The sequence below is a fragment of the Lolium rigidum genome, chromosome 4 (assembly GCF_022539505.1).
Source record: "Lolium rigidum isolate FL_2022 chromosome 4, APGP_CSIRO_Lrig_0.1, whole genome shotgun sequence".
NCBI lineage: Eukaryota > Viridiplantae > Streptophyta > Magnoliopsida > Poales > Poaceae > Lolium > Lolium rigidum.
In genome coordinates this window covers 156,498,222-156,524,687 of record NC_061511.1, presented here as the reverse complement: position 1 = coordinate 156,524,687, position 26,466 = coordinate 156,498,222, and the positions used below count along the sequence as shown (strand labels likewise).

General features: G+C 46.6%; 3 protein-coding genes across 6 annotated transcripts; all 3 read right to left on the bottom strand.

Moving 5' to 3' along the window:
* Window positions 1-3,326: 3,326 nt before the first annotated feature.
* On the bottom strand, window positions 3,327-6,888 carry LOC124706095 (mitogen-activated protein kinase 6). Its single transcript, XM_047237757.1, has 7 exons — window positions 6,561-6,888; window positions 6,165-6,294; window positions 5,513-5,650; window positions 4,987-5,319; window positions 4,275-4,458; window positions 4,019-4,199; window positions 3,327-3,629 (listed from the first exon to the last, which is right to left on the bottom strand). The coding sequence occupies exons 1-6, from the start codon at window positions 6,740-6,742 to the stop codon at window positions 4,027-4,029; spliced, it is 1,140 nt and encodes a 379-aa protein (XP_047093713.1). The 5' UTR covers window positions 6,743-6,888; the 3' UTR covers window positions 3,327-3,629; window positions 4,019-4,026.
* A 2,693-nt stretch (window positions 6,889-9,581) lies between these two features.
* On the bottom strand, window positions 9,582-15,283 carry LOC124706094 (GDP-mannose transporter GONST3-like). 4 transcript variants are annotated; one of them, XM_047237755.1, is made up of 5 exons: window positions 14,946-15,261; window positions 14,238-14,744; window positions 13,932-14,157; window positions 13,659-13,845; window positions 9,582-11,063 (listed from the first exon to the last, which is right to left on the bottom strand). In XM_047237755.1, the coding sequence occupies exon 5, from the start codon at window positions 11,061-11,063 to the stop codon at window positions 9,957-9,959; it is 1,107 nt and encodes a 368-aa protein (XP_047093711.1). In that variant the 5' UTR covers window positions 13,659-13,845; window positions 13,932-14,157; window positions 14,238-14,744; window positions 14,946-15,261; the 3' UTR covers window positions 9,582-9,956. The 4 variants fall into 4 exon arrangements, with proteins under 4 accessions (XP_047093711.1, XP_047093709.1, XP_047093712.1 ...); XM_047237753.1 differs by lacking the exon at window positions 13,659-13,845 and having other exon boundaries at window positions 14,946-15,262; XM_047237754.1 differs by lacking the exon at window positions 9,582-11,063 and having other exon boundaries at window positions 13,465-13,845; window positions 14,946-15,283.
* A 719-nt stretch (window positions 15,284-16,002) lies between these two features.
* On the bottom strand, window positions 16,003-17,409 carry LOC124706096 (protein SAR DEFICIENT 4). The gene has a single exon (XM_047237758.1). The coding sequence runs from the start codon at window positions 17,288-17,290 to the stop codon at window positions 16,292-16,294; it is 999 nt and encodes a 332-aa protein (XP_047093714.1). The 5' UTR covers window positions 17,291-17,409; the 3' UTR covers window positions 16,003-16,291.
* Between the last annotated feature and the right edge of the window lie 9,057 nt (window positions 17,410-26,466).

The following is a 26,466-nucleotide window of genomic DNA, read 5'->3' as shown; positions in this document are numbered from 1 at the left end:
TTCGAGGTACTCTATGATGTTGAGGGGCATTTCCTGGGTTTTCGAGACCCTCTAGAGAAGTTTGTATCTCTGAGACCCTAGATGCCTAGGTTTTTCTATCAAAAAAAGATGCCCGGGTTTACCCCTAGGACCTATAGACATGCCGAGAATATGTCCGGCAACATCCCAACGATTTTGAAAGTTTGGTCATAGGTAGCCTTCTCAGAAACTACAATCGGTAACTAGTTGTGGGTGCACCGTATTATATATGTCACACTTTTTTATGAGTCATTAGTTGACATTTCCCATTTCCCTCCATCTCTAATCGATACATTGCATGGGGTGCATCTAGTAAGGTTTCAAAGAGGGATTTGAGCATAAATTGCTCTGATAAGGAAACCTTTAGGCGATGGAAGATGAACGGATCTCACACCTAGCAAATGACTTGGATTGAAGGAATGTTGCAAGATCATATCAACACAGCCCTTGAATTTCTCCATGATACAAACTGGACGGGGCATAGATTCTCCATTACGAACCCTGTTGCGTGATTCCCACATATGCCAAACTGAGACCCCAAAGACCATGGCATGCAAAGTTTCAGTCACCCACTGCAATAGTGAATGCTTAATAATAGAGAAGGACTTTCAACTTAATTTTGAAAACAGCTTTCACACCCTCCCATATTTCATGATCCAACTGGCACTGATGAAGGAATGTGTGTTCAACCGCAGCACTCATAATTTCTTTTTTTAAATCATATATATATTAAGCTAGCAAGTCGCCTCATTAAAAACCTTTCAGTCCCCGTAGGTACCCTGGTAAGGAAAAGAGTGTGTCTGGAACTTGCCACCGACATCACACAATAGTTACATCATTCACGAGCTTGATAAGGATGAACCCAGGGGGTTCATCGACCCAAGTACAAGAACTACCAGAACTAACAGAAACCTTAGCAAGCTCATGAGCTACATGGTTTGCTTGCCTATTACAAAATTCAACCGAAACCACCCCAAAACCACTCCACAAAATAATACAATCATCATAAATGAAGGCTGAGGCTGTAGCTGAAAATCCCCCCTGCTTCATAGTATCAACCACTTGAACACAGTCCATTTGGATGATGAAATTATTTGCTCCAATCCTTTGCGCTAGGGTGAGTCCTTCACGGAATGCATAGGCTTCCTCCATATGTGCATCAACTACATGCGGTAAAAACACTTGCGATGCAGCAACAAACTGATCCATGTAATCTCTAATGATAACCCCGGCTGCTCCTCTACCACTTTCATTATCAAAAGCTCCATCGATATTAATCATAAGCTTCCCTTCCATAGGCTTCTTCCATCCTTCCTTCTTTACTGTTTGTGCTTTTCTAATGGTTTTCATATAGTTTGTAGTGATAGCTATTATAGACAAAGCTAACCTGTGAGGGACTTGTACACTCTCACCATGGGTAATTTGCCTTCTCTCCCACCAAATATACCAGCCAGCTGTCAAGACCAATTCAGCAAAACCAATCGTGTTCAGGTCTTGGATCCGACATCCACGCAAGATAATATCCTGAATCACAACCGAACCAGACCGGTCTGCCTCAATAAAATCAATTAATTGATCTTTTATACCCAGATTTCTCCAAATTTCGTCCGCTCTAGTGCAATTAAACATCATATGCTTGATATGTTCACATTGTATGCTGCAAATAGGACATCCCCCTTGGTTACCAATGTGTTTATTTGCTAGCACACCTCGGCAAGGAATTATACCCTGTAATACTCTCCATCCAAAGATTTTAATTTTACTAGGAACTTCAAGATTCCAAAAAAATTTCCAGACCGGGTTGCTTGCACTCTGAGCAATATTTTGGTTCCTCTCCTTCCTTCCAAACCGATAATCCCACTGGCGATAATAAGCTGATCTGACTGTGAAGAGCCCGGTTTTGTTATAGTGCCATGCTACCAGGTCTTCCCGCTCGGGAGTCAAAGGAATTTGTAAAATCCTATGAGCATCGATTGGCCAAAAAATTGAATCAATCAACTCCGAGTCCCACTATCCATCAATAGGGTTTATCAGATCATTGACATGTTGTACCAGATTGTTTCCCTTTGGTGTCATAACCTTCAGACTGTGGCTTGATGGTATCCAACAATCTTCCCAGATATTAATTTGGGTACCATCTCCAACCCTCCAAATGTATCCTTTCTTAAAACACTCCAACCCCGCCATAATGCTTTGCCAAGTAAAGGAACTCCCACTTTTTAATTTTGCATTCAATAAACGGCCATCAGGGAAATACTTTGCTCTCAAGACCCTTGCACATAGTGATTCTAGTTCACTAAGTAATCTCCACACCTGTTTAGCCAACATAGATAAGTTAAAACAGTGTAAATCTCAAAAACCCATACCTCCACTATCTTTTGGTATACAGAGTTTCCACCACGCTTTCCAATGCATATGTTTTTGCTCTTCCTTATCACCCCACCAGAATTGAGAGATGTCATCATATATTCCTTTACAGATATTCTTCGGAACTTTGAAAATCATCATAGCAAACACTGATATAGCCTGAGCAATAGCTTTTATTAAAATTTCCTTTCCCCCCAAGCTCATCATTTTCTCCTTCCATCAACTAATTCTTGCAATAACCCGATCAACCAAATGTCGAAAGCATTCACTTTTGTCCATACCTATCATAGCCGGTAGTCCAAGATATTTGTCATTCAAAGATTCAGTCATAATATTTAAAATCTAACATACCTCAGCTCGCTCTTCCACCACCGTATTTGTTACTGAAGAAAATACTTGATTTCTCTCACTTATCTTCTGGCCCGAACTAAGACAGTAGCTCTCCAGAATCTCCTTCAATTTCAGCACTCATAATTGCTTTGAATAGATGGTTGCTGCAATTGAGCACCAATGGGCAGACAGTTTTATGCTATTCGCCAAAGTAGGACCTTCATTTTATTTGGACACCGAACAGACCACAAACGATTACACCCTTCTCATCGACAGCCTGTACAGATCCAGCTTCCCTACCATCATCCAATGATAGTTACCAATCAATCAACATCGTGCTTTCCACTGTTGAGTATTTTGCTCTCCTATTTTTTGGTCTAGAATTCTTTTTTACAGATAGACACACACATCACACTACTATGAATGTTAGGTGTTTCTAGATACTAGTGAATTGCCATGGCACCCGTAAATGGAGTTCTGGCGTTCTGCTAGATATCTTTCGATTCTAACTGAGTTGCCATGGCACGAGTGAAAGGAGTTTCAGAGCAAACCTTGGTTCACAGCTTTAAGCGGAATAGTCACAAGGTTCAAAATGATATGCTTCAGACAAATACAACACGAGGTATCAACAGATATACATGGGATTTTCAAGTGACGGCAAAATTACAACTTTAGATACACAGGAACACTTATTCAATCAACGGGTATGATGCAAGCCCAGGAGCAACCCATGTGAAAAGGAGTACGCATGATGTTTCTTTAGACAGGCCCGGAGAAAAATCGCTACAGAAACAAATAAGCCAGCCCGTTCACCCAATAAGCAAGCATAAAATAAATAGATAGATACACAAGTCATGGAAGTTTTGGCTTCGCTAGAGCTAGAAATCTTCAATGCCTTCAGGTGGTAAATTGATCTGCAGTCACAAGGATAAACAAAAGGAATTAACACGAATCCTTGGAAGCAAATCTTGAGCCAAAGAAAATGGATTGGAAAAGAACAAATAAGTCCTGGCTAACAAGGTAGAAAATATCCTTTTGTTACAGAAAGACTTGACCTACGAATAGAATTTTACACAATGAAAGGTTATGACCGTAAATCTTAGTGATCCAGATATTTGATTTCCAAAAGGATCAATATTATATGGATCACTCAAGCTAGGAAGGGTTGATCTCAATAAGAACATAAGAAGCTTGTCAGCCTTAACAGGATGCTAGGATCTAAATTAGTCGTCTATGACACACTATATTCATTAAATTAATTGTTTCTCAAAAAATGAAACAGCTCAACACAACACATACAAACCTTAGCTCTTAGTAGGGAGGGTCAGGATTAAATGCTAAGGTTTCCCTCCAGATGAGTTCTTTCATATGTTCTTCTGTAAAGGATGGTTGTTCAAAATCAAAGCTGAAAGATGTCGGGCATGTGGGTTCTTCATTTATGTCATGAAGAGAAGCCAAGTATGGATGATGCAGAGCCTCATCAACTGCATGGAAAATTATTGTTAACTTATAGTCAATGCAACCAAGATAATACAAGTAGTTCGTGTAAATCCATGTACCGGTGATCCGTCTGCTTGGATCAAACACCAGCATTCTCTCCAACAGATCCACTGCACCATCAGACATGTTGCGGAAGCGCAAGCGGAAGTCTTGTCTTGGGTACTGTGGCAGTTGTTTCATGTATCTTCGAGCATTATCACTCCGAAGAAATCCAAGGCTCGAATCATCTGGTGAACCTATCAGCTTTTGAAGGGAAAAGCCCTGATTAATATTAATATAAATTGGGTTCCAGGGACACATTTTAAAAAGTAAGAAGCATTCAATGTAACTTAAGTTTTTTTGCAAAATGAAGCTAATCAACCAGAAACTGTCAAATATGAGTACACTTTCAAGAAAGGGCACATCCAGAAAAACAAGGAATAAAATGGTCAAAGTTAATAGTTCAAATCTTGATTCCAATCCAATGACATTCTGGTATATTGTTGCACGCTATCTGAAGCAAAATGAATTTAGTAGTTCAAAGTTCAACTAACAATAATGGTTAACTTTCATTCAAACATGAGGAAAAAAGGGTTTGACAACACTAGTCTGGTGTGCAAAGAAAGGTCTTGCTATCCTGCTATTCCAAATAGACCAAAAGCCAAATCCTATTACAGATTTAGTACATGAAACTAACCCAACTTCAGTGACCAACAGCTTCCAAATAGACAACATCATAACTTGTTTATGTGGATACTAAAAGTAGGCTAGGGATGAACTGAACAAACCTACCTCAGTGATCAATTTTAACTGTTGGATGTAATCCCGTCCAGGAAACAGGGGTTGGCGAGTAATAATTTCACCAAGTATGCACCCAACTGACCAGACATCAATAGCAGCAGTATATTGCGAACAGTTCAACAGCAACTCTGGTGCTCGGTACCAACGTGTGACCACATACTCTGTCATCAGATCAGTCTCTGAAGTTGTCCTTGCAAGCCCAAAGTCCGCGATCTTGAGGTCACAATTTGCGTTTAGAAACAAATTGCTTGGCTTCAGATCACGGTGCAAAACATTTGCTGAGTGCACGTATTTTAGACCTCGTAGCAACTGATACAAGAAGTACTGCAACACAAAACATGTAGCTTATGATTGTTGAAGACAAAACAGACAAAACTAAGGTTAAAACTAGAAGGTACAGAACATAATTGTGAACAAGAAAGCACGTGTAAATAGAGAGATCTAGACTAGCCACAACGAAACTGGTTTCAACTACGATTTTCACTGAATACAGAAGCGCAAGCAAGAGACAACAAACCTGGCAATGGTCATCAGTCAATGACTGATTTGAGCGTATGATCTGATGGAGATCAGTGTCCATCAGCTCGGTAACAATGTACACATCCTTAAAATCGTCTCTTCTTGGGGGACGTATTAAGTCCTTTATGGCAAGGATCTGGATGCAATATTGGAACCACAATCAGACTAAACACATCATAAGAATGTCTGACAGTGTGAGCAAGTGCGTAGAGCACAAGACATCTACAGTAATAAATTGTAATGACAGGAAATCATAGAACCACTTCTAAAAATGTAGACATGGGAAAAAAAACACTAAATGAAATCAATAGTTACATGCTACAGAGTATTTCGTATTTCTCTCCTTGTAAATAGGATTTCTATTCTACATAACCACCACTTACATCTGCCAGAAATCAACATTCGAATACGAAGTAATACAGTAAATGTGCATTTCTTACAAGTTATAACAGAAAGGCCTAGGTCATGCACCCACCTGTCTTATACAAAACACGGAAAATGTCTTTCATGCACAATTGGTTAGCTCTCCATGCACATAAATGTAAAATCCACACCACAGATACCTCGAAGCGGTAAGGCGAGTATTTTATATTACTCAGTAAATCACCAGAATTGTCCACATCAATGAACTAAAACAGATAAACTCTTACATTCTCATGGTCCATGTGGCGAAGGAGCTTGATCTCCCTCAGCGTGCGCTTGGCGTCGATGTGGTTGTCGAACGCGTTCCCGATTTTCTTGATCGCAACCTCCTCTCCAGTGTCGGAGCTAACAGCCGCGCTGCAAAGAGGGAACACAAAACAGGGGAAATATAAGCAACTGCTACTTTTGGGGGGGGGGGGGGGGCGTGCGTCGGCGTGACTCGCTTCCTATTCTCATACTAGCTTTTTGGGATGCCTAAAACGCCATACCAAATCTACGCAGACACGCGACGACACGGAATATTCTACGCGTGACATGGATAGATAGATAGATAGCAGCTCCGATTTGCTGTTAGCTGCGGCGGCACGTGTGATTCGGGAGGGGGGGAGGAGGGGGCAACGCACCAGACAATGCCGTAGGCGCCGCGGCCGATGGGGCGGATGGGCGGGGCGTACTTGGAGGCGACCTCGAAGAGGTTGCCGTAGACGTTGTAGAGCACGTAGCGCCCGCCGTGCGTCGCCATCCCCTGGATCTGCGCCGCGCCGCCCGCGGCCCCGCCGCCGCCGCCGCCGCCGGAGGTATCCATGGCCTGTTCGTCGCCGCTCGCGAGGGGGGAGGGGGGAGGTGAGTAGGGTTGGGTTGTTCTAGGGTTGGTGCTCGGCAGCGACTAGTCGTTGATGTGTTGGGGACTCGACTGTGGTGGGGGGAGAAGCTTCCCCGTCTTTTTGACTTGGGCGGCGACTGGGGAATGAGGATGGGATGGGGGAGCCGAGGGCGGAGACCTCGCGCTTCGGTGGGGCGGCGTTAAGGGCAAAAAAAAATATCATTTTTTTTAGAAGTAGAAAATTCATTTATTTAAGTTATAACTCTACATAGTAGGAAAACCTATTTTTGTGTAGGTTTGGACTTTTAGGAAGCTTCCCAACTCAAATGGACCCACAATTTTGTCATGTCATTTTTTCAGGAAGAACGGGACTTGGCGACCAATGAGCTCACGGGAAAATCGAGGGGATGCTTGGTGGGGCCCATGGCACAACCATAGGCCCAAGCCGTGTCATGGGAGGCCACCGGCACCTCGGTCGTCCTATCGACTTGGTTCCAACCCCACGTCTTTGTCATGACCTAAAACCGTATATACAAGTCCTCAAATTCATGAAGTCCCGAGGAGGCACCCGCCACCACGGAAACATCAAAACCGAGACAAAGACTCTGTCTCCGTCAAACATTGGAGGGGAAAACGCCACAGGAATCACCCTCGGTTGCTCTTTGGACCCCTCTAATATCATCCCCTTCATCTCCATGATGAAGATGGAGTAGTCCATCCTCGGACTATGGGTTTATGGGCAATAGCTTGATCTATCTCTCTTTATGTGTTTTGGTTATTTTAGTACCATATCCAAATATGATCATCTATGTAATTTCCATACGAAGGATCTTATGATTATTTGATGAGATATGAAATAGCAGGGGTGCCATTAGAGTTCCGAGGAAAAGAGATAAGAGCTAGCAAGGCGCCAGGTGGCTGCCAGGTGGGTCATGGGTCCACTGATAAGTGAGAGGGTGAAACAAGAAGAGTGGGATGGCGGGTTCAATTCAAATTGGCCATATTTTCAGTTAGAACAAAAATGGGTTTTTAATTTTTTTACTTAACACAAGGGAATATCACTAGGTAGATCATGTGAATAGGTCACTCTGTGACTACCAGTCGTTACTCAACAATTTTATGTTGAGGTCTATCCCAGAGAGGTAGTTAAATTGGATATTTTTTGTCGTAAACCTAATTGGTTACTTCCTCTTAAGTAAACTAATCGTTCAAACAACGCTCAAAGGTAGGGCATTCCCATTATGCCCAATATATAATAGTGGGAAATAGAAAAAAAATATTTTGTATACATTCCAACCACTCTTGGTCATATTTCTTTTTATATATAGATAAATAGAGGAAGTCATATAATTATTTAGTTAGGCTATTCATACACTATCTAAACAAGGAAGTTAGAGTTGAAAGACTCTTTTAAGAGACTTGGTAAAAAAATATTCTTGTGATAGGCCATGTTTCCGGTAAAAATAGAGTGAAATTGTCTTTCTTACGCTATAGCGATGCTTATTTCTTAAAATATCTTATATATGTAGGAGAAATCGAGGAAGAGGACATATGCATCATGATGGTGGCAAAAGTAACAATACGGTCTAGGACCTCGTTGCTAAGTGTTACAATATCTAGTGGAGTGGAACTCGTGGTTATGAACTCAAACCCTTTATTATATATGGAACATTGTCGTTCCTAAGTAAAAGCCTCTATTATATGAAAGAAAGCAAATATGCTTTCATTATGGAAATAAGACGCCCTCGTTGCTTGATAAAAGAAAACCGTCCTCGGGTTCATATTAATTGACTCAACTTTGTTTAGACACAGATATATCTAGTTAATGAACACGTCTAGATACAACCATATCTAGATAAAATTAAGTCGATTAATTTAAATTTGAGGAAGTATTTTTTTTATTAGGTATTCGGTTAAATAGTATCGTTCGATAGAGCTACTTCACTTAACATGAGAGGTGGATACCCACACACTGGGTGAAAATGAGTTCTTTTCTTTCTCCATACATTCCTCACGATCGTAACGAGTGATTAAATCCTGGCCGCAAAATTAAGCTAAATTTACTCGTACTGAGAACACGTTGCCATTCTACAGCACTATACTAATCAAGTGCCAACCATATGGTGGCGTAGGTACGATGCGTCTGGTAGGTGACGCATCATCCTGGTCTGATTCGCCTGACCTGAAGAATACGTGGTCAGACCATGACATCGAGTTGCACGTATGTGGCGCAACTGCAAAAGTCTGTTGCATGTCAACGTCTATCTTCATTCTGGCAGAGATGTTTCCTCTCGTTCCCGGCACTTTCTTCTCGTGCCATTCTCGCGGCATCACCTCAGAGTCTCCGACACCATCACCAACCAACCACCCATCTGTTCCGCGGCGGCCTTCACACGGTGTACACCGATCAGTGTGAAGGCGCGACGTAGACCTTTGGTGTACCTGTTGTAGTGATCAAAGTCAGGAAATGTTGCGGTCAGTCCTACTAGAACGTCAATGGCACAAAAGGTGACAATAAATACCAAGTTCTGGGATGTTGCTTGGACTTTTCGTTGGCAACTCTTGAGATTTGTTAGAGTAGACTCGTTGCCGATGACGTGGTTGACTGTGAGCTTCTTTTTGTATACGCAAGTCAACGGCTAAGAAATCATGGAAGGAGATGGCTTGCAGGCGCCCGCCAATAGTATATGTATGTATGCAGCTTGCAATGTTTGTCGAACATTCTTATGTTTGCCTGGTTCTGCTAATTGATAGTGTAGAAAATTTTATTCAGCCATAACTACCACAACTTTGGTTCTTAGCGGAGATGTTTAGGTTCTTCTGTGATCCAATCATCCATGGTGTTCAGTTTCTGCGAACGTACAAGTAGAGCCATGGTGCAAATAAATTCTACCACAATGATTTTACATGACTGCAACAGTTTTAAGAAAGCTCCCGTGCAATTTTCGGAATTGTATTAGTAACAACTCTACCACAATGTAAATAGCATAATTGCTTCAGTATGCGATGTGCATTCAACAGTACTAGCATGCTTCAGGGTCTGCTACCCTACAGCAAACGTATTCAGCTTCCTCTGCAATTTCTAGTGTCTAGCATTTCACTTCTAATCTCAACTACACCTTCTTGCCAAACATTTCTTTCCAACAATCCAGGAGAGCTGTTGCCGCACCAAGAAAAAAAAACTTAGCAATGAGGCTTATGAGGCATGCTCTTGACTTGGACTGCTTTCATGCCCTTGCTGCATCTCAAGCAACTTCTGTTCCTCCTCATCATTCTCTTCCTTTGGCTCAACACTGGGTGCCTTAGGTTTTGTGGTGGATTGCTGGTACAGGACGCCACCAGACATGCATATCAACAGCCCAATTGTTCCCATGAGGGAGGCATGCTTGTCCCAGATAAGCAGATTAACCACGACGGTCAGCAGCTTGTTTACTATGCCAAGGACCGTAAATCCAGTAGCTGAGATGGCACGCCTGCACGAGAACCCGAAGAAGGATATTGAGAGCCCAAACAGACACGACAGAGCAACCGGAAGAATCACGTCAAATGAAAGCCAGTTTGTCATTTTAGAGCTGTCAACCTTCATCTGCCTGAACTCTCCCATTAGAAGTAGCTCAATGGGAAACAACATCAAAGCCTCAAGATTGTTGTAAAGCACCAGGCCCCATGTATTCAGGCCAATGGTCATGACGACATGCTTGATGTACACGAAATCGATGGACATACTCACTAAGTACGCCACTGCCCAGCTATAGGCAGCCACAGTGAACTGGTTGTCTGTGAAAACATAAATCACACTTCCGCCAAGTATGGTGGATAGTGAAAGCCATGTCTTCAGTGATGGCCATGGTTGGTGAAGGTACAACGTCTCTCCAATGGCCACAAATATCGGCACAGCGGAGCGGAACACGATGAAAGTATCCACATTGGCATGCAGCAAGAGTTCACTATTTGTGAAGATGGAGATGTAGAACATCACAGCAGCAGGTAAGAACTTCCACATGGTCCGCCAATTCAGGCCATCATGCTCAATAAGCTTTGCTTGTCCACACAGGAGAACTCCAGCAACACTAGTCAAGTACTGAAGAGCTGTCAAAGCCCCAGGGTACGGGAATTTCATGATTGCCCATTTGTTGATGATGGAGAGCAAAGACGCTGACAGGCAATAACCAGCAGCCAAGCCATAGACTGAAGCTTGCTGGAGAAGAGTGCTCAACATGCTACTCCAGACCCCAGTTTTCTGGTGAGCACTCGAACCATCGGCTGAAGAACCTTCTTTTGAGGGCTCTGAGAGATCAGACATCTGCAACGTCCAAAATAAAATTATCAAAGCTCGAAAGAAATAAGTGAATTCTTATAACTCACAATTGCTCCTAGCCATCTTATTGGGATGCATAATCAGGAGCCTATAGTAGCATATGTCATAAAACAAAATCCCAGCTTAAAATTCTGAACAGATGAAATTTGATGAACATAGAGAAATTGACGAGAAAAATATTTCAGGAAAAGTAAACAACATTCAGAGAGCACCGAGCAGAGTAACAAAATAGTTTAGAGCATTACAACATTATTTCCGAATTAGTTCCTCTAGTAAAGAACAACTTCACAGTTAACTGTTGCATGATTACATAACCCAAGTATCCTACAAGGGTCACAGGGCATGAACATAGCATACAAGTGAAACCATAGGTAGGTTCAAAAGTACTACTAGTTAAAGAGATTGCACTATATGTACTGATGCAGATTCTTTGAAGTGATGACTATGCAACAACAGACGCAACACAAGTTCAGGGATTCCAATCGTGGCACCTACACACATTCAGCATGCTTAATTTACACACACATGATGCTGACAAATCCTGTAGAAGGCGATGCACCCCTAGTGTTTCATCGATCCAAACGTCGATGCTCACTGAAGTAAATCAAAATGTCTATGCCAATGTAATAAAGAGTAGGAGCAGAAGATAAATAGTGCCTCCTGCACCTAGGAGGCCAATTTCTGCAGAAATGTCCTACTCCGTACTAAAAAAAAATTAGGCCACGCCAAATGCGCCCCAAATCCGCCTCAAACCCTAGATCAAACGCGAAAAGGATTGAAGACGATACCTCGGCTGCGTTTTGCGGGCTGGGATCTGGAACTGGAGCAAAGTTTCCGGGGAATCTCAGAGGGCTCGGGATCTTCGGCTGGGCGACCGGCGCTACGAAGCGGGATTGAGCAGCGCCGGCGCTACGGGATTCGGGCTGTGACAGTGCGCCATCTTTCCAAGCCGAGGAGGGTTCGAGGAGAGCGGTGCGTTTGCAACGAGAGGGGTGAGAGAGACAGGCTCTTTTCACTCGACCCGTATTTTGGGCCAGGCCCAGTTTATTAATGCGACCACATCGCACCCGTCAGTTAGGTAAAGAAAAACAGAAGTTCTAGAAATGAAAGGTAAAGTACCCTAAAAAAAAGCAAACAGTGGATCCGAACGGGTAGGTACAGCCGTCGCCGCCTCCTCTCCAAAAACCCTAGCAGCCTCCACTTCAGAGGAGATCTCGTCGTCGAATGAAAAACCCGAAGATCACTTATTGAAGACGATGCCATCTCCATTAAGTGGAAACTAACAAGAAGATGACTACCAAAAATCTAACATAATCAACTGAAAACACTACTTTTATTGAAAACTCCACACATAGATCGGGTCACCACTCCTCCCGACCCCGATGAAGCCGGCCAGAAAAGGGAAAACCGATCTATGGAGGCTGAAGTGGAGGCTGCTAGGGTTTTTGGAGAGGAGGCGGCGACGGCTGTACCTACCCGTTCGGATCCACTGTTTGCTTTTTTTTAGGGTACTTTACCTTTCATTTCTAGAACTTCTGTTTTTCTTTACCTAACCGACGGGTGCGATGTGGTCGCATTAATAACCGGGCCTGGCCCAAAATACGGGTCGAGTGAAAAGAGCCTGTCTCTCTCACCCCTCTCGTTGCAAACGCACCGCTCTCCTCGAACCCTCCTCGGCTTGGAAAGATGGCGCACTGTCGCAGCCCGAATCCCGTAGCGCCGGCGCTGCTCAATCCCGCTTCGAGCGCCGGTCGCCCAGCCGAAGATCCCGAGCCCTCCGAGATTCCCCGAAACTTTGCTCCAGTTCCAGATCCCAGCCCGCAAAACGCAGCCGAGGTATCGTCTTCAATCCTTTTCGCGTTTGATCTAGGGTTTGAGGCGGATTTGGGCGCATTTGGCGTGGCCTAATTTTTTTTAGTACGGAGTAGGACATTTCGCAGAAATTGGCCTCCTAGGTGCAGGAGGCACTATTTATCTTCTGCTCCTACTCTTTATTACATTGGCATAGACATTTTGATTTACTTCAGTGAGCACCGACGTTTGGATCGATGAAACACTAGGGGTGCATCGCCTTCTACAGGATTTGTCAGCATCATGTGTGTGTAAATTAAGCATGCTGAATGTGTGTAGGTGCCACGATTGGAATCCCTGAACTTGTGTTGCGTATGTTGTTGCATAGTCATCACTTCAAAGAATCTGCATCGATACATATAGTGCAATCTCTTTAACTAGTAGTACTTTTGAACCTACCTATGGTTTCACTTGTATGCTATGTTCATGCCCTGTGACCCTTGTAGGATACTTGGGTTATGTAATCATGCAACAGCTTAACTGTGAAGTTGTTCTTTACTAGAGGAACTAATTCGGAAATAATGTTGTAATGCTCTAAACTATTTTGTTACTCTGCTCGGTGCTCTCTGAATGTTGTTTACTTTTCCTGAAATATTTTTCTCGTCAATTTCTCTATGTTCATCAATCCCATCTTCTATAACCCAATTATGAATAATGCAACATGCCACAACAATATCTACTTGAGTTGGAAAGGGGAAGAATGGAGTGGCATCATCAAGAACTTTGAACCTCCGCTTGAGTGACCCAATTCCACGCTCTACTCCAACACGAAGAGAGGAGTGCCTAAGATTGAACAACTCCTTTTCATTTTGCACTGGATTGTTTCCCCACTCATTCAAATGGTACCTCACACCACGAAAAGGAGGCAAAAACCCTCTTTTGGCTCCATATCCACCATCAACTAGGTAGAATTTTCCTATCATATGAGGCACGAGTGGGTGACATTGATATATAAGAATACATGGAATTGATGGCCAGTGCTAGTGCAAGTGCAATATTTACCTTGTGGGACACGTAAACCATTTGGCCTTTCTAACGCATCTCTCAAGACGAGCGCATCATGTGCTGTTCCCTCCCAACCAGCCAAAACATACGTGAACCGAAGATCAAAATCTACGGCTACGAGCACATTTTGAGAAGGGAAGGACTTTCTACCACGAAAAGCTGCCTCCATATCCTTAGTAACGGACGCCCGCACATGTGTACCATCAATAGCTCCAACACAATCCTATTTGGGCAAAAGATTAGGCATTGTAGAAATTTGAAGCCACAAACCAGGAAAAATAGAGTTATGGGTCACTCTTATACCTTGAAATATGGATCCCACCGTGGGTTTCCTTCTATTTTTGATTGGGTCTCCAATGAAGGTCGCCTAATCAATTCATCTCGTAGCTCACCAATGGCGTGAAGGACAATATGAAAATATCTACTAACGGTTTCACCGGACCTATCATAATTGGTGCCAACCAGCCTATTTCTAAGGTTATGTCCAACGGTGTTCAAGAACATTGCTACTTGCTGCTCAACACACATGTGTATAGTGTCAACAAGCAAGCCACGAGTCCTAAATAGGTTGCAGAATCTGAAGAAAGGTGCTCTTCCAAGTCTAAGCATGTTCACACAATTTGTATCATTCTTCCAAATTTTATTGTTAAGATACTCAATTCTCATCCTATCCCTCTCCTCTATTGGCCCATATGATATGCTAAGACGTTCTTTCCTCTTCCTTTTTCTAGAATTAAGGATCAAGACCATCATAGATATTGCCATATATGCCGCAGCTGCCCAAACTAACATCTTCTGCCTCTTTTTCATCTACAATGCAACAGCAAAACAATTGTTTGAAGTTCACAAGGGCAAAACATAAATGGTGAATTTTTCAGATCAGATATATATGTGAATTTTCGGATCAGAATTTGAAGGTAATCTGTGTGAGCGTCAACACTAGAAGGTTAATTTCGCACAGTATACAACATGACTGATGCATTTTCGGATCAGATCTAATGGTGTGCTCACCTTCAGATTGAATACAACAAGGAGGAGTGGATGCTGTGCTGCTGGTCGTACGTGCTTGTGATCCTTCTTCTAGCTCGGCCCGTCCCCAACCTTGCCCTCGTTCTCCTGGCTCCGCCTCACCCCATGCCCTCCATACCAACCAGCGCCTCGCGTCCCGCTGGAGGATGGAGACAAGGCGACGCCGCGACGTGCTGGCTGAAGGGGAGGACGAGCACCGCCGCCGCCGATCTGTTTCTCCGCGGAAACCGCCGCCGCTGTGCTACAGGTGAGAGGAGAGGGTTTCCAACGGGGAGGGAGTGTGTTTCGCGTGAGGTGAGAGAGACAGAGGTTCTCGACGCGAAGAAGTGGGATGAGGAGGTTCGGTCGATTTCACGGGATCTGTCCATCCTAATTTTTGGACGAATATTCGCTATCCATGGACGGTTCCATCCCTTCCTTTTACAACCAAACATATCTGAATCTGGTACCATCCCATCCCATCCCATCCACCCTATGGTTCGGAACCAAACACACGCATCAGTGGAAGATCAGCACCATATCTCGATGGCGTTTCCTCATCTCGACACATGTTTATGCTTTCTCTAAGCGCTGAATTTTCGCATGCTTTTCTTTTTGTGGAATGCCAATTCGATGTAGACATATTCATTGCAAGAGCGTTTAAACACTCATGGAACTGTTTTAGCCCGTTAGGTTTGGTGTTCCTTGAACAAAAGTCATCTCTTCCACAACATGTCACTCGAGTTTGCGTTTTTCTTTAGAAACTTCGGACTATTAAGGTATTTTCACAGCTCTAGATGCATATCAGTATTGCAACATAAGCTAATACTGAGAACTAAGCAACCAGAAGATAAAAAATTGACTCAACTATGACCATTCGGTGAGAATTTTACATCTGCTTCCTCCCACTTACTGTATTCAAGAATGAGCTCACTGGAGTTCTTCGCCATGTTCAGTATCCGAAAGACAGACGACAGACTGCAAATCTTGAGCTCTGGGATAGGATACTGCAGCCAATTTTGGCAATCAGGAGCGTCCTGACATCGCAACACATTCCGCAGCAGTCAAAAAGATTTCAGTTTATTGTTGCGAGAATAATACAATTATAATCACATTACATGGATAATTCTCATTGATAAAACACACCATACATAAGAGGTAAAGACTACATAGACAAGGTACCATGAAACAACAGACAACACATTCTTATTACAATCCGCCCAACGAGTGGCTATGCCACGGAGCATGATCAGAAGCACTCTCATCTGATCAGTTTATTTATTTGTAGGGAACATACTGTATGATCTGCAACATAAAAATCCTTGCTGCAATCCATGTATCTATCGAGATCATGCGTTCTTGGTTGCAATGTAGTTCTCGTAGGCGAGCTGCGCCGCCAGGAGATCGACCACAGCCGTGCCAACGGACTTAAACACGGTGATCTCATCATCGCTGCGCCGCCCCACCACAGTCCCGGCGGCCAGCTCCGCGAGCGTCCCGGCCACGTCCTCCCTCCGCAGCACGCCGCGCTGCACCGCTCCCACCAGCTCCCCGGCCTCCTCCATCGCCGCCTCGAAGTCGATGAACACCCTGCCCCGACTGAGGGCCTCGTCGTCGCACTCCCGCATCGCCGGCGTGAACGAGCCCACCAGGTCCAGGTGCGCCCCGGGCCTGAGCAGCTCCCCGCGCACGATCGGCTCCCGCGACCCCGTGGCGCAGCTGACGATGTCCGCCGCGGACACCGCCTCGTCCATGCCGTCCACCTCCTCGACGGCGACTCCCGGGTGCGCGCTCCGGAGCTTGGCGACGAGCGCGGCGGATTTGGCCCTGGTGCGGTTCCAGACCAGGATGCGGGAGAGGGAGGGGAGGGCGGACAGGTGCGCCTCGGCGAGGTACGGCGCGAGGGCGCCGGCGCCCGCGAGCGCGAGGGTGGAGGGGGGCCTGGAGGGGGAGGCGAGGAGGGAGGCGGCGAGCGCGGAGACCGCGGCGGTGCGGAGGAGGGTGAGCGCGGAGCCCTCGAGGGAGGCGAGCGGGGCGCCGGAGGCGGAGCTGAAGAGGGAGACGGCGGCGTGGACGGAGGGGAGGCGCGGGGAGTTGGCCGGGAAGGAGGTGACGGCCTTGAGGGCGAGGTAGGGGAGCGAGGGGTGCGCGCACCAGGACGGCATGAGGAGGAGCGCGGCGGAGGGCGAGGTGGGCAGCGGGAAGGAGACGCGGTGCGGGCAGTGGATGTCCCCGGAGAAGGCCGGGAGGCCGGCGCGGAGGTGGGCGATGAGGGACGGGAAGGGGAGGACGGCGTGGAGCGCCTCGGCGTCGATGTAGACGAACGGGTGCGACGGTGGCGCCGCCATGCCGCCGCGGTCGACCTCGGTGGCGCTGCTCCTGCTCCTGCTCCGCTCGCGGCGTTCGGGATTGCTTGCGGGTTTGGGGATTGGGATCGGGTTGACCGTGGCTTGACTTGGAGTTGTAGCCAGTAGGAGTGGGGGAAAAACCGATGACTGATGACCGAATACCAAAACCAAAAAGATCGATACCGAAATGACCGATAAAATTTTGGGCAGAAAATTTTATAGACCGAATTTAGTTTGTTCAATTCGGTCATTTGTTCCGAGTAACTAAATAGAGAACTGACCGAATTTTATGTGAGACTCTTCCAATCTTTAGATTTTGTGATGTGTGTGAGATGTGGTATTCTTGAATGTTGGTCAAACTTCTCTAGGATTGTTATATATTTTTTAGATTGTTCAATGTTTATTCCCACCAATTTGATAATAATATATGCGATGAAAAAACGTTCAAAATACATCTAAAATATTGCCAAGTTATTACTAAATAATGTCTAATATTTGTGTTGACAACATTGACCATGATGTTCGGTCACGACCGAACCCGAATTATTGGGTACCAGAATTTGTCGGGTAGTGAAACGAGCAAGTATATTTCGGTCTTCATTTTTATGACCGAATTTTAAGTAGACCGAAATAAAAAAACCGAATTGTCGGTCATGATCGAGTGCCCAGGGGAATTTTACTTTTTGCCATGTTTTACCTGGGGCTTCTAATCGATGATTTGCCCTTAACAGGTCAGGCCGATGCCCAAAGACCAGAATGCCCCGTGCTTCTGCTATAGATAGACTTGAGCTCTGACTTCCTCAACAACTTTGCGATCAGGCGCCTCGGCCGTTGTTGCTCCGCGTGGGCCTCCCCGCCAGCCGCTGCTCCGCCGTGGAAGGCCCTTCGCCCCCACGTCCCTCCTCCTTCCATGTGCTCGTCCGACAGCTTGATTTCCTGGCCGCCGCCATGGTCGCACACAGTACGTCGGAGCTGGATGCGCTTGCTGACCTAGAGCAGTCCGCGGGGAGCTTCCCAACGACGGGTCCCGCCGTACACCGGAGCAGCTCTATGGTGGAGCCGACACGACATCCCCTATGTGTTATTTTGATAGTTAATAACAATCTCTATGGACTAATGTTTTTATTCAATTTATATGAAGAAATATTCTTAGATAATTCTTGTAGTCCATGTGTTAGATTCAAGTATGGATGCCACGAAGATAAAGATATATCTTGGGTATTGGCATCAAGATTATCGATTTGAAAAAAATGATATATGATCAAGAAGAATAAATAAATATGAAGTTCTTGTGTGGAGCACAATTTAGCCATGCTCTAGCTTATGTGTTTAGCACTGAATGATCAACATACTATGATAGAGCATGGAGAGATACAAGGTTGACGAAAACTAAGAGTAAAGATTGAAGTCAAGTTTGTCAACACACGAACCATAATAAATGTATCACATTGGATCATGCGATTTTATGGTATGGTAAGCTTTATGAACTAATCCACCATATGTATGTATTGGTGTTATCTGTATGGGTTAGGTATCTTTCTATGGGCATGCATCAAAAGCAAGATCTCATGTAGCCCATGCGTGGATGTGTTATCACCAGAATTTGACCAAGTCAGAGGTGGGCCGCGATCAAGACGAGCTTGAAGATATATGCGTGGAGACACATAGAGAATCGGCCTTGTGTATCAAGTTGGGCTAGTTAGCCCACGTATCTTTGTATAGTAGGTTACGTAAAAGTTAGAATTTATCTCGTGCACGGTTTGGTGCACGTCCACATTAGAAAGTCCGCTGGACTATAAATATGTACCTAGGGTTTATGGAATAAACAACAACCAACGTTCAACACAAACCAATCTCGGCGCATCGCCAACTCCTTCGTCTCGAGGGTTCCTCCGGTAAGCATCATGCTGCCTAGATCGCATCTCGCGATCTAGGCAAGCACAAGCCTGCCTAGTTGTTCATGCGTTGCTCGTATCGAAGCGTTTTTGATGGCGAGCAACGTAGTTATCATAGACGCGTTAGGGTTAGCATCGTTCTTAGCATCATATGCTCGCGTAGTGCAACCCTTGCGCGTCTAGCCGTCCTTGTGCCTCATCATGGGTGCAGGGGCGGCACCCCGCTTGATCTTTATTTAGTAGATCTGATCCGTTATGGTCGATCCTTGATTCATCAAGGATTAGTTTAATATCCGCAATAGTTAGGCCTTACAAAGGGTTGGAGGATCCAGCGGCATGCAGTGGTGTAGTTTGCTGCCCCTAGACAGGACGTTCCGAGGATCAACCTAGTGTTGGTTTTTAGGCCTTGGCTAGGGCTGGCTTACGTTTACCGTGCGTGAGCGCGAGGCCCAATCGTGAGTAGGATGATCCGATTATGCGGTGAAAACCCTAGATCGTCGTGGATCTCATACGCTTTATATTGATCAAGCAGGACCACCATATATTCGGCCACCTTGGACGAATCATGGGTGAATCGGCTCCCTGAGCCGATTCACAGGACAACCCGAGAGCCGATCGAGGCTCGTATTTAACGTGTACGTGTGTGCCCTGCAGGAAACTAAGCGAGGCATCATCCACACCTTCCCCGACCAGGTATAGGTCGGGTGGCACGCCCTTGCGACCCAACGATCGGCGCGCGACCGAGGAGGCTTTGCGGGCCGTCGCTCCGAGGGACCGGGGCCAGCCGCAGCCCTAGTCATTCCCGGCTCTACCGTGTTGGCCGGCCGCTGCCCGCCGGTGGGTTTCTGACGCCAACACATTCTGGCACGCCCGGTGGGACCAATCTTCAACGACTCATCTTCAGCGACAACCACCTCGCCATCCACATCAGAGATGGCGGAAGAAACTCCGGTCACATACGAGGACCTGGCCGGCAAGCTCAAGAAGAAGCATGACAAGGTCTAGGCGGTCCTCGGAAGGGAGACCCGTTTGCGTGACATCGAGCGACGGGGGCACGCACCCGCATCTTGGTGTCAACATGGCGGATCATAACCACTGCGTAAGGAAGCTAGAGTTCCCCTTTGGCAGCAGAACGGTGGGGCTTACATACCGCCGTGACCAATTCAAAGGCAAAAGCTACCCGAAGGGCTCGAAAAAGTGACATCATCAGACTCTCGTCGGCCTACGAACGCAGGAGCCGATTCTAGGAGTCAGCTAAAATCGTGCTTCCGACCCGGGCTCAGCGTTGGGCTGATGGACAAAGGGATGCGTCGTCTATGGCGTTGGAAGGAGCCCACGTTATTCCTGATGCAGCCGACGTTCGCACCACGCTACCTTGGCAGAACATAGAGCCGATTTCAGCAGCTATCCGGCGTAATCGGCTCGGGGGGCACCTAATCAAGGAGCGCGCGCGACGCCACTGGGTATGTGTGGAGAAATTTTGGTAGCCGAATGAATAATAAACAATTTTTCGGATACAACCGGAGCCAGCGCGCGACAGCTGAGTTGATATAAAAAAAAAAATTTACAAGTATCGAGCTCTACTGAAGAAATGCATTAAGAGCGTGAAGAGCATCGGCACGGATTCGATCCACCTCAGCGATCTCGACCTCATCATCCTCGTCTTTCCCCATCACCAGCTGGCTGCTTAGGGCACGGATTTCAGCTAGATCGGTCTTCAGATCAGCGGTGAGACCTTGTGCTTCCTCTTGGGAGCGAGCAATGAGGGATTCCTCGTCTTCGATGAGTTGTTTGGTCTCCCTGGCCCTCCTTTCGAGATCTTCCAGCTCCTTGCGTAAGGTCTCAAGTCTGGCGCTATGAGTAGAGGCGGCGGTTTTTGCGTCTAAAGCAGCCTTCTTCTCGTTGAGCCGCTGGCATTTTTCTGCAATATCGGCTCTCAGCGGGAGTTGAGCGCGGCGAAGAGTGATCCTTTGACGAGCCGACTGCACCCTTGACTTGAAAACTGACAAAGTCACCGTCGGCCAGAGTTTAGCAACCAGCGCCACTGGGAGACGAGGCTGGATGTCCACGAGGAGGCCCCTGATCGTCTCAGGATCCTCAACCAGAGTATCAACTGGGGAGGAGAGCAGGACCTTGAGACGCTGTAGCGGACCAACGACGGCACCAAGGTTTGGCTCGTCACCGATTTTAGGTGCGGCTGGCTCGATGGAATCGGGGTCGAATGTCAGCAAGCTTGAAGGATCGCACCCCTGGCAAAAGAACAAGAGCGGCATGGGCATACGACAGATGAAAAAGTAGGCTCGAGAGAGAGAAGAGGGTGTACCTCCCCCAGGAAAGGAGGGGAAGCCGAGGTGGTAACAATCGGCTTTGCAGTTTGTTGATCAGACGTCTGGTCTGTCGCGCGTGGCGAGTTGGAGGGACCAGGGGCAGTGGATGGCATCAGTACCTCTTCAACGGCCCCGCTGGAAGTATCATTAATCTGCAAGAGGAATGGTAAAGTGGTCCGGTTAGCAACAAGACAACAGGGAGCACGAGCTGTCAGCAGGAGTACCTTGGAAACTTCTTGGCTAGGAGAAGAGGTTTGTGGGCCCGTGCGAGCCCTTTTGACGCATCGGCGTTTGATGCGCGACCTCGTTTGGACCGAGGACTGAAGGACGGCAGGCTCGGGAGTCGACCTTTTTCTAGAAGCCGGGGTTGGCGAGTCCGTCTGGCTCTGTGTGGTGGACCTGCCCGTACCGCGTAGGTAGGAACCCCTGGGGCTGGATTGTTCTCCCTCGCTGGAGTTCTCTTCGGTGGAAGTCTGGAATAAGGGGTACGACCATGTCACAAAGGCTGGGAAGGCAAGTGCGATCAATCGGAATTTGATACGACTTACCTGTGAACTCGCTTGGGCAGGAGTTTTACGCGTCAGGGTCTTTCTGGCAGCCACCTTCCTCACCGCAGTCCTCGCCCGGGTCGAGGCTCGGGGGGCAACCGACCCCAAGGATGCTTTGTTTTTGGGAGCCGATTTTAGTAAAATCGGCTGACCGTCCATTATTACTTTCTTCAGAGGTGGCGAACTCTGACAGAAGAGGACCACTGGAGCCGGAGGAAGAAATTCGAAGGGAGATCCATCAGCTTGCAGGGGAATTGGGCCGTCTTGTTCCTGCCAAGAGGTGAAGTCAGTTCGCAGGCGAATCACTATTAAGTGGTCACGGGCAATATTTTGAGGAATATTACCTGGTCAGCAGAGATTTCATGCGCGGCGTCAAGTTGTTTCAATTGCGGCCCCAACGCCCTCCAAAAGACATGGGTCTTCCACATGGACCACCAAGTCTCGAAGCCATCGGTAGTGGAGGAGAAACGGAGGTTGTGAGGGATCGGAAGGGTCAAAGCATCGAAGAAGGTGTAGCACCTATGACTGGTGAGGAGGTCAGGCAGTTCGGCTCTGCTTGCGGTTAGATGGTGTAAGAATAAGTGTGGAGGCACTTGTCCGAGGCCGAGCTGACGGGCTACCACTACCGGTTGATAACACTCATAACCAGGTTTGATGATCCGGTTTGAGGTGCTCATTCCGACAGGGAGAAAGCAAGGACGGATCATGATGGAATACAGATGCCGAGTGCTATCGTCATCGGCAAAGCTATCTAATCGGAAGGAGACTGGATTTTCGAAGTCTTCCGTTTCAGTGTAGGGAAAGAACAGGGGGTTGTCCAAACATTGGGAGAAGATCTTGAACCACCCTGCTGCTTCCTTAGGGATCAGCCTACTGCCTGGGAGGCCATACAGGGCTTGGCCATAACTGGTGCATCGAATATCCTTCCCGTTCACATCTGGGAAGGTGCAGGAGGTCAAAGGTGGGAAGTCTGGGATCCGGTCCCGAAAATATAACCGCGCCCATAGCTGAATGAACCACCGTGGGCCGCCGCTTTAACTGTCTTCTGAGAAAACAGCTTGACAGACATCAGTTGAAGAGATCGATATACCTCTCCAAGGAACAGTTTGCCGATACCGAGATGGGTACCTTTGGCCAGTTCATAGGCTAGGGACAGATAGTTCTTGGTAGGGGCAAGTGATGGACCGCAGAATATGAAGTGTTCCAACCAAAAGTTTAGGAAAGCTGTGTGCTCTCGCTCTGTCACGGGGCCTTTGGTTTTCATGTAACGATCAAGGTAGGCGCCCCAGCTGGTGCATTCTTTTTTAGAAGAAAGGGTGAAAGGAACTTTCGGCAGTTTGAAAGCAGAAGGGCTTGGGGAAGCAATGTCCAGGCCTGTGATCATGGCCACATCCAGCAGGGTTGGTGTCATCGGGCCGTGGCCGAAAATGAAACAGTTCAGCGCGTCAGACCAGAAGTAGCCGATGGTTTTCAGAATATTTTCATTCTTCTCGAGAGGAGACAGTGATAATGATAAGGCATCGGCTATCCCTATAGATTCCTGTGTGGCGTAATGGATTTTGGATACTCTATTGTACCATGACACCCAACCTTCAGGGGGATTAGGCCAGGCTCGTAGGCAGTCGGCCCAGGAGGTCAGATCTAAGTGCTGAGTCACGAAGGGGATCCTGTTAGCTTCACAGGAGATTAAATGAGCAGGACTCTCGGAAGATCGGGGGCCAAGACACATGGAATTTGAGAGAGAAGGATGCGGCAATAGGATGTCGGAGACCTAAAATCAATGGCGGAGTAGAACATTAAGTCAGGTGTTCTTCTGTTCGACCCTGATAGTGGCCCTAATGGCGAAGAAGCGGGGGAGTATTACCTTCAAGCCGGAGACCATGGTGTCGACGTTGGACGATTCCGCCATTTGATGCGCTGCGGAGTTGGGGCGGTGCGGTTGAAGATCTGAAGCTCGCGAGATTGCGCAGGTGGCGGATTTTGGGGATCTGAGTTTGCTTTCTCAGACGGAGGTGGCAGGTGACCGTTTGGAGGGATAGCCAGGTTTGCCCCTGTTTGTTATATGGAAGGGGCCGGTGCGACGCCATCGGTTCTTTTTGGGGTTTGTGTGGTTTTGACTATCGGCTAACTAGAAGCTGATCACGTGGAAGGAAAGAGCCGATTGCTAGAAGATTGCCAGAATTATCAAGTCATAGACGGTGCTGCAACAGTTCTGATCTGCTACGACATGACCCTTTGAAGAATGCATATGGTTTTGCAATTATCATTATCAAAACCAGGGGGGCATGTGTTATCACCAGAATTTGACCAAGTCAGAGGTGGGCCGCGATCAAGACGAGCTTGAAGATATATGCGTGGAGACACATAGAGAATCGGCCTTGTGTATCAAGTTGGGCTAGTTAGCCCACGTATCTTTGTATAGTAGGTTACGTAAAAGTTAGAATTTATCTCGTGCACGGTTTGGTGCACGTCCACATTAGAAAGTCCGCTCGGACTATAAATATGTACCTAGGGTTTATGGAATAAACAACAACCAACGTTCAACACAAACCAATCTCGGCGCATCGCCAACTCCTTCGTCTCGAGGGTTCCTCCGGTAAGCATCATGCTGCCTAGATCGCATCTCGCGATCTAGGCAGCACAAGCCTGCCTAGTTGTTCATGCGTTGCTCGTATCGAAGCGTTTTTGATGGCGAGCAACGTAGTTATCATAGACGCGTTAGGGTTAGCATCGTTCTTAGCATCATATGCTCGCGTAGTGCAACCCTTGCGCGTCTAGCCGTCCTTGTGCCTCATCATGGGTGCAGGGGCGGCACCCCGCTTGATCTTTATTTAGTAGATCTGATCCGTTATGGTCGATCCTTGATTCATCAAGGATTAGTTTAATATCTGCAATAGTTAGGCCTTACAAAGGGTTGGAGGATCCAGCGGCATGCAGGGTGTAGTTTGCTGCCCCTAGACAGGACGTTCCGAGGATCAACCTAGTGTTGGTTTTTAGGCCTTGGCTAGGGCTGGCTTACGTTTACCGTGCGTGAGCGCGAGGCCCAATCGTGAGTAGGATGATCCGATTATGCGGTGAAAACCCTAGATCGTCGTGGATCTCATACGCTTTATATTGATCAAGCAGGACCACCATATATTCGGCCACCTTGGACGAATCATGGGTGAATCGGCTCCCTGAGCCGATTCACAGGACAACCTGAGAGCCGATCGAGGCTCGTATTTAACGTGTACGTGTGTGCCCCGCAGAAACTAAGCGAGGCATCATCCACACCTTCCCGACCGGTATAGGTCGGTGGCACGCCCTTGCGACCCAAGCATCGGCGCGCGACCAGGAGGCTTTGCGGGCCGTCGCTCTGAGGGACTGGGGCCAGCCGCAGCCCTAGTCATTCCCGGCTCTACCGTGTTGGCCAGTCGCTGCCCGCCGGTGGGTTTCTGACGCCAACAGGATGACATCAAGTGGTGTATGGGGGAGCAAATCATGAGTCTTCACGGAACAATAACGATCAAGTGAAGCATTCTGACTTGAATGGAGCTTGAAGCCTTGTCATCAAGATCAAGAGGGACGCACAAGGAAAAGTTATGTCCTTTCTAGGTTTTCTTTTTTCCGGTGTAAAGGTGATTGTTGGGAGACTGGGTTATAGATATATAGTCGCACTATCAAGATGGCTTTTGGTTGGGTAACTTGATCGCACCATCTTAGGGAGCTAAAACCTTTGCATACTTTGCATACCCTATTCTTGTTGCTTCTTGGTGTTTACTTTTGTAAGGTCTTTGAGCTTGTTGCAAGCTTTTCAATAAGCCCAAGTTCATCAAAAACAAAATCTATATGCATATTCTATCGTGTTTTCGAGTTTGGAGTTTTTATCGTTCGTTAGGTCAAACATTTCATCTTGATTTTCTTAATACGTGGTTTTACTATGATGTTTCTATGCATAAAGTTGTAGAGGTCATTGTTGTGATTCCAACGAACCTAAGATCATTAAAATCGGAATCCAGAAGCAAAAGTTTTGGCATTTTACATACCGGTGTTCCTGTTGTTTTTGTACGGTCGTTCATACCGGGCCTCAGGCGGTATGACTAGGCATACACGTCCTGAACCAGGGAATCCGGACGGTATGACCTAGGGATCACCCGGTATGACCGGGCAACCCGTTTTTTAGGCTCCAACGAGCAGCTTTGCTTTTCGTATAAAAGGGGCTTCTTCCCCAACAATTGTCCATGGTTTTTGAGCATGTTTTTGGCCATCATTGTTGACCTCTTGAGTTTGCTTTCTCTCCCTTTTCTCCTATAATTCTTGCATCTTCTTGAGGGTTTTGAAAGAGGAGATCTAGATCTACAATCCCCACCAAATAAATCCTCCTTTAAGTGAGGGGAACCCCTTGGAGTTATTGGTTGACCTCCACC

What these genes read in the sequence shown, in the direction of transcription:
- LOC124706095 (XM_047237757.1), bottom strand. Translation starts at nt 6,742, where the DNA reads ATGGATACCTCCGGCGGCGGCGGCGGCGGCGGGGCCGCGGGCGGCGCG. An exon ending in GCCACATGGACCATGAGAAT is followed by an intron (nt 5,651 to 6,164) that starts GTAAGAGTTTAT and finishes TATTGCATCCAG; the next exon opens with ATCCTTGCCATAAAGGACTT. An exon ending in TCCAAGCAGACGGATCACCG is followed by an intron (nt 4,200 to 4,274) that starts GTACATGGATTT and finishes TTTTCCATGCAG; the next exon opens with TTGATGAGGCTCTGCATCAT.
- LOC124706094 (XM_047237753.1), bottom strand. Translation starts at nt 13,952, where the DNA reads ATGGTTTACGTGTCCCACAAG. An exon ending in TGGTTTACGTGTCCCACAAG is followed by an intron (nt 11,064 to 13,931) that starts GTAAATATTGCA and finishes TGGACGTTGCAG; the next exon opens with ATGTCTGATCTCTCAGAGCC.
- LOC124706096 (XM_047237758.1), bottom strand. Translation starts at nt 17,290, where the DNA reads ATGGCGGCGCCACCGTCGCACCCGTTCGTCTACATCGACGCCGAGGCG.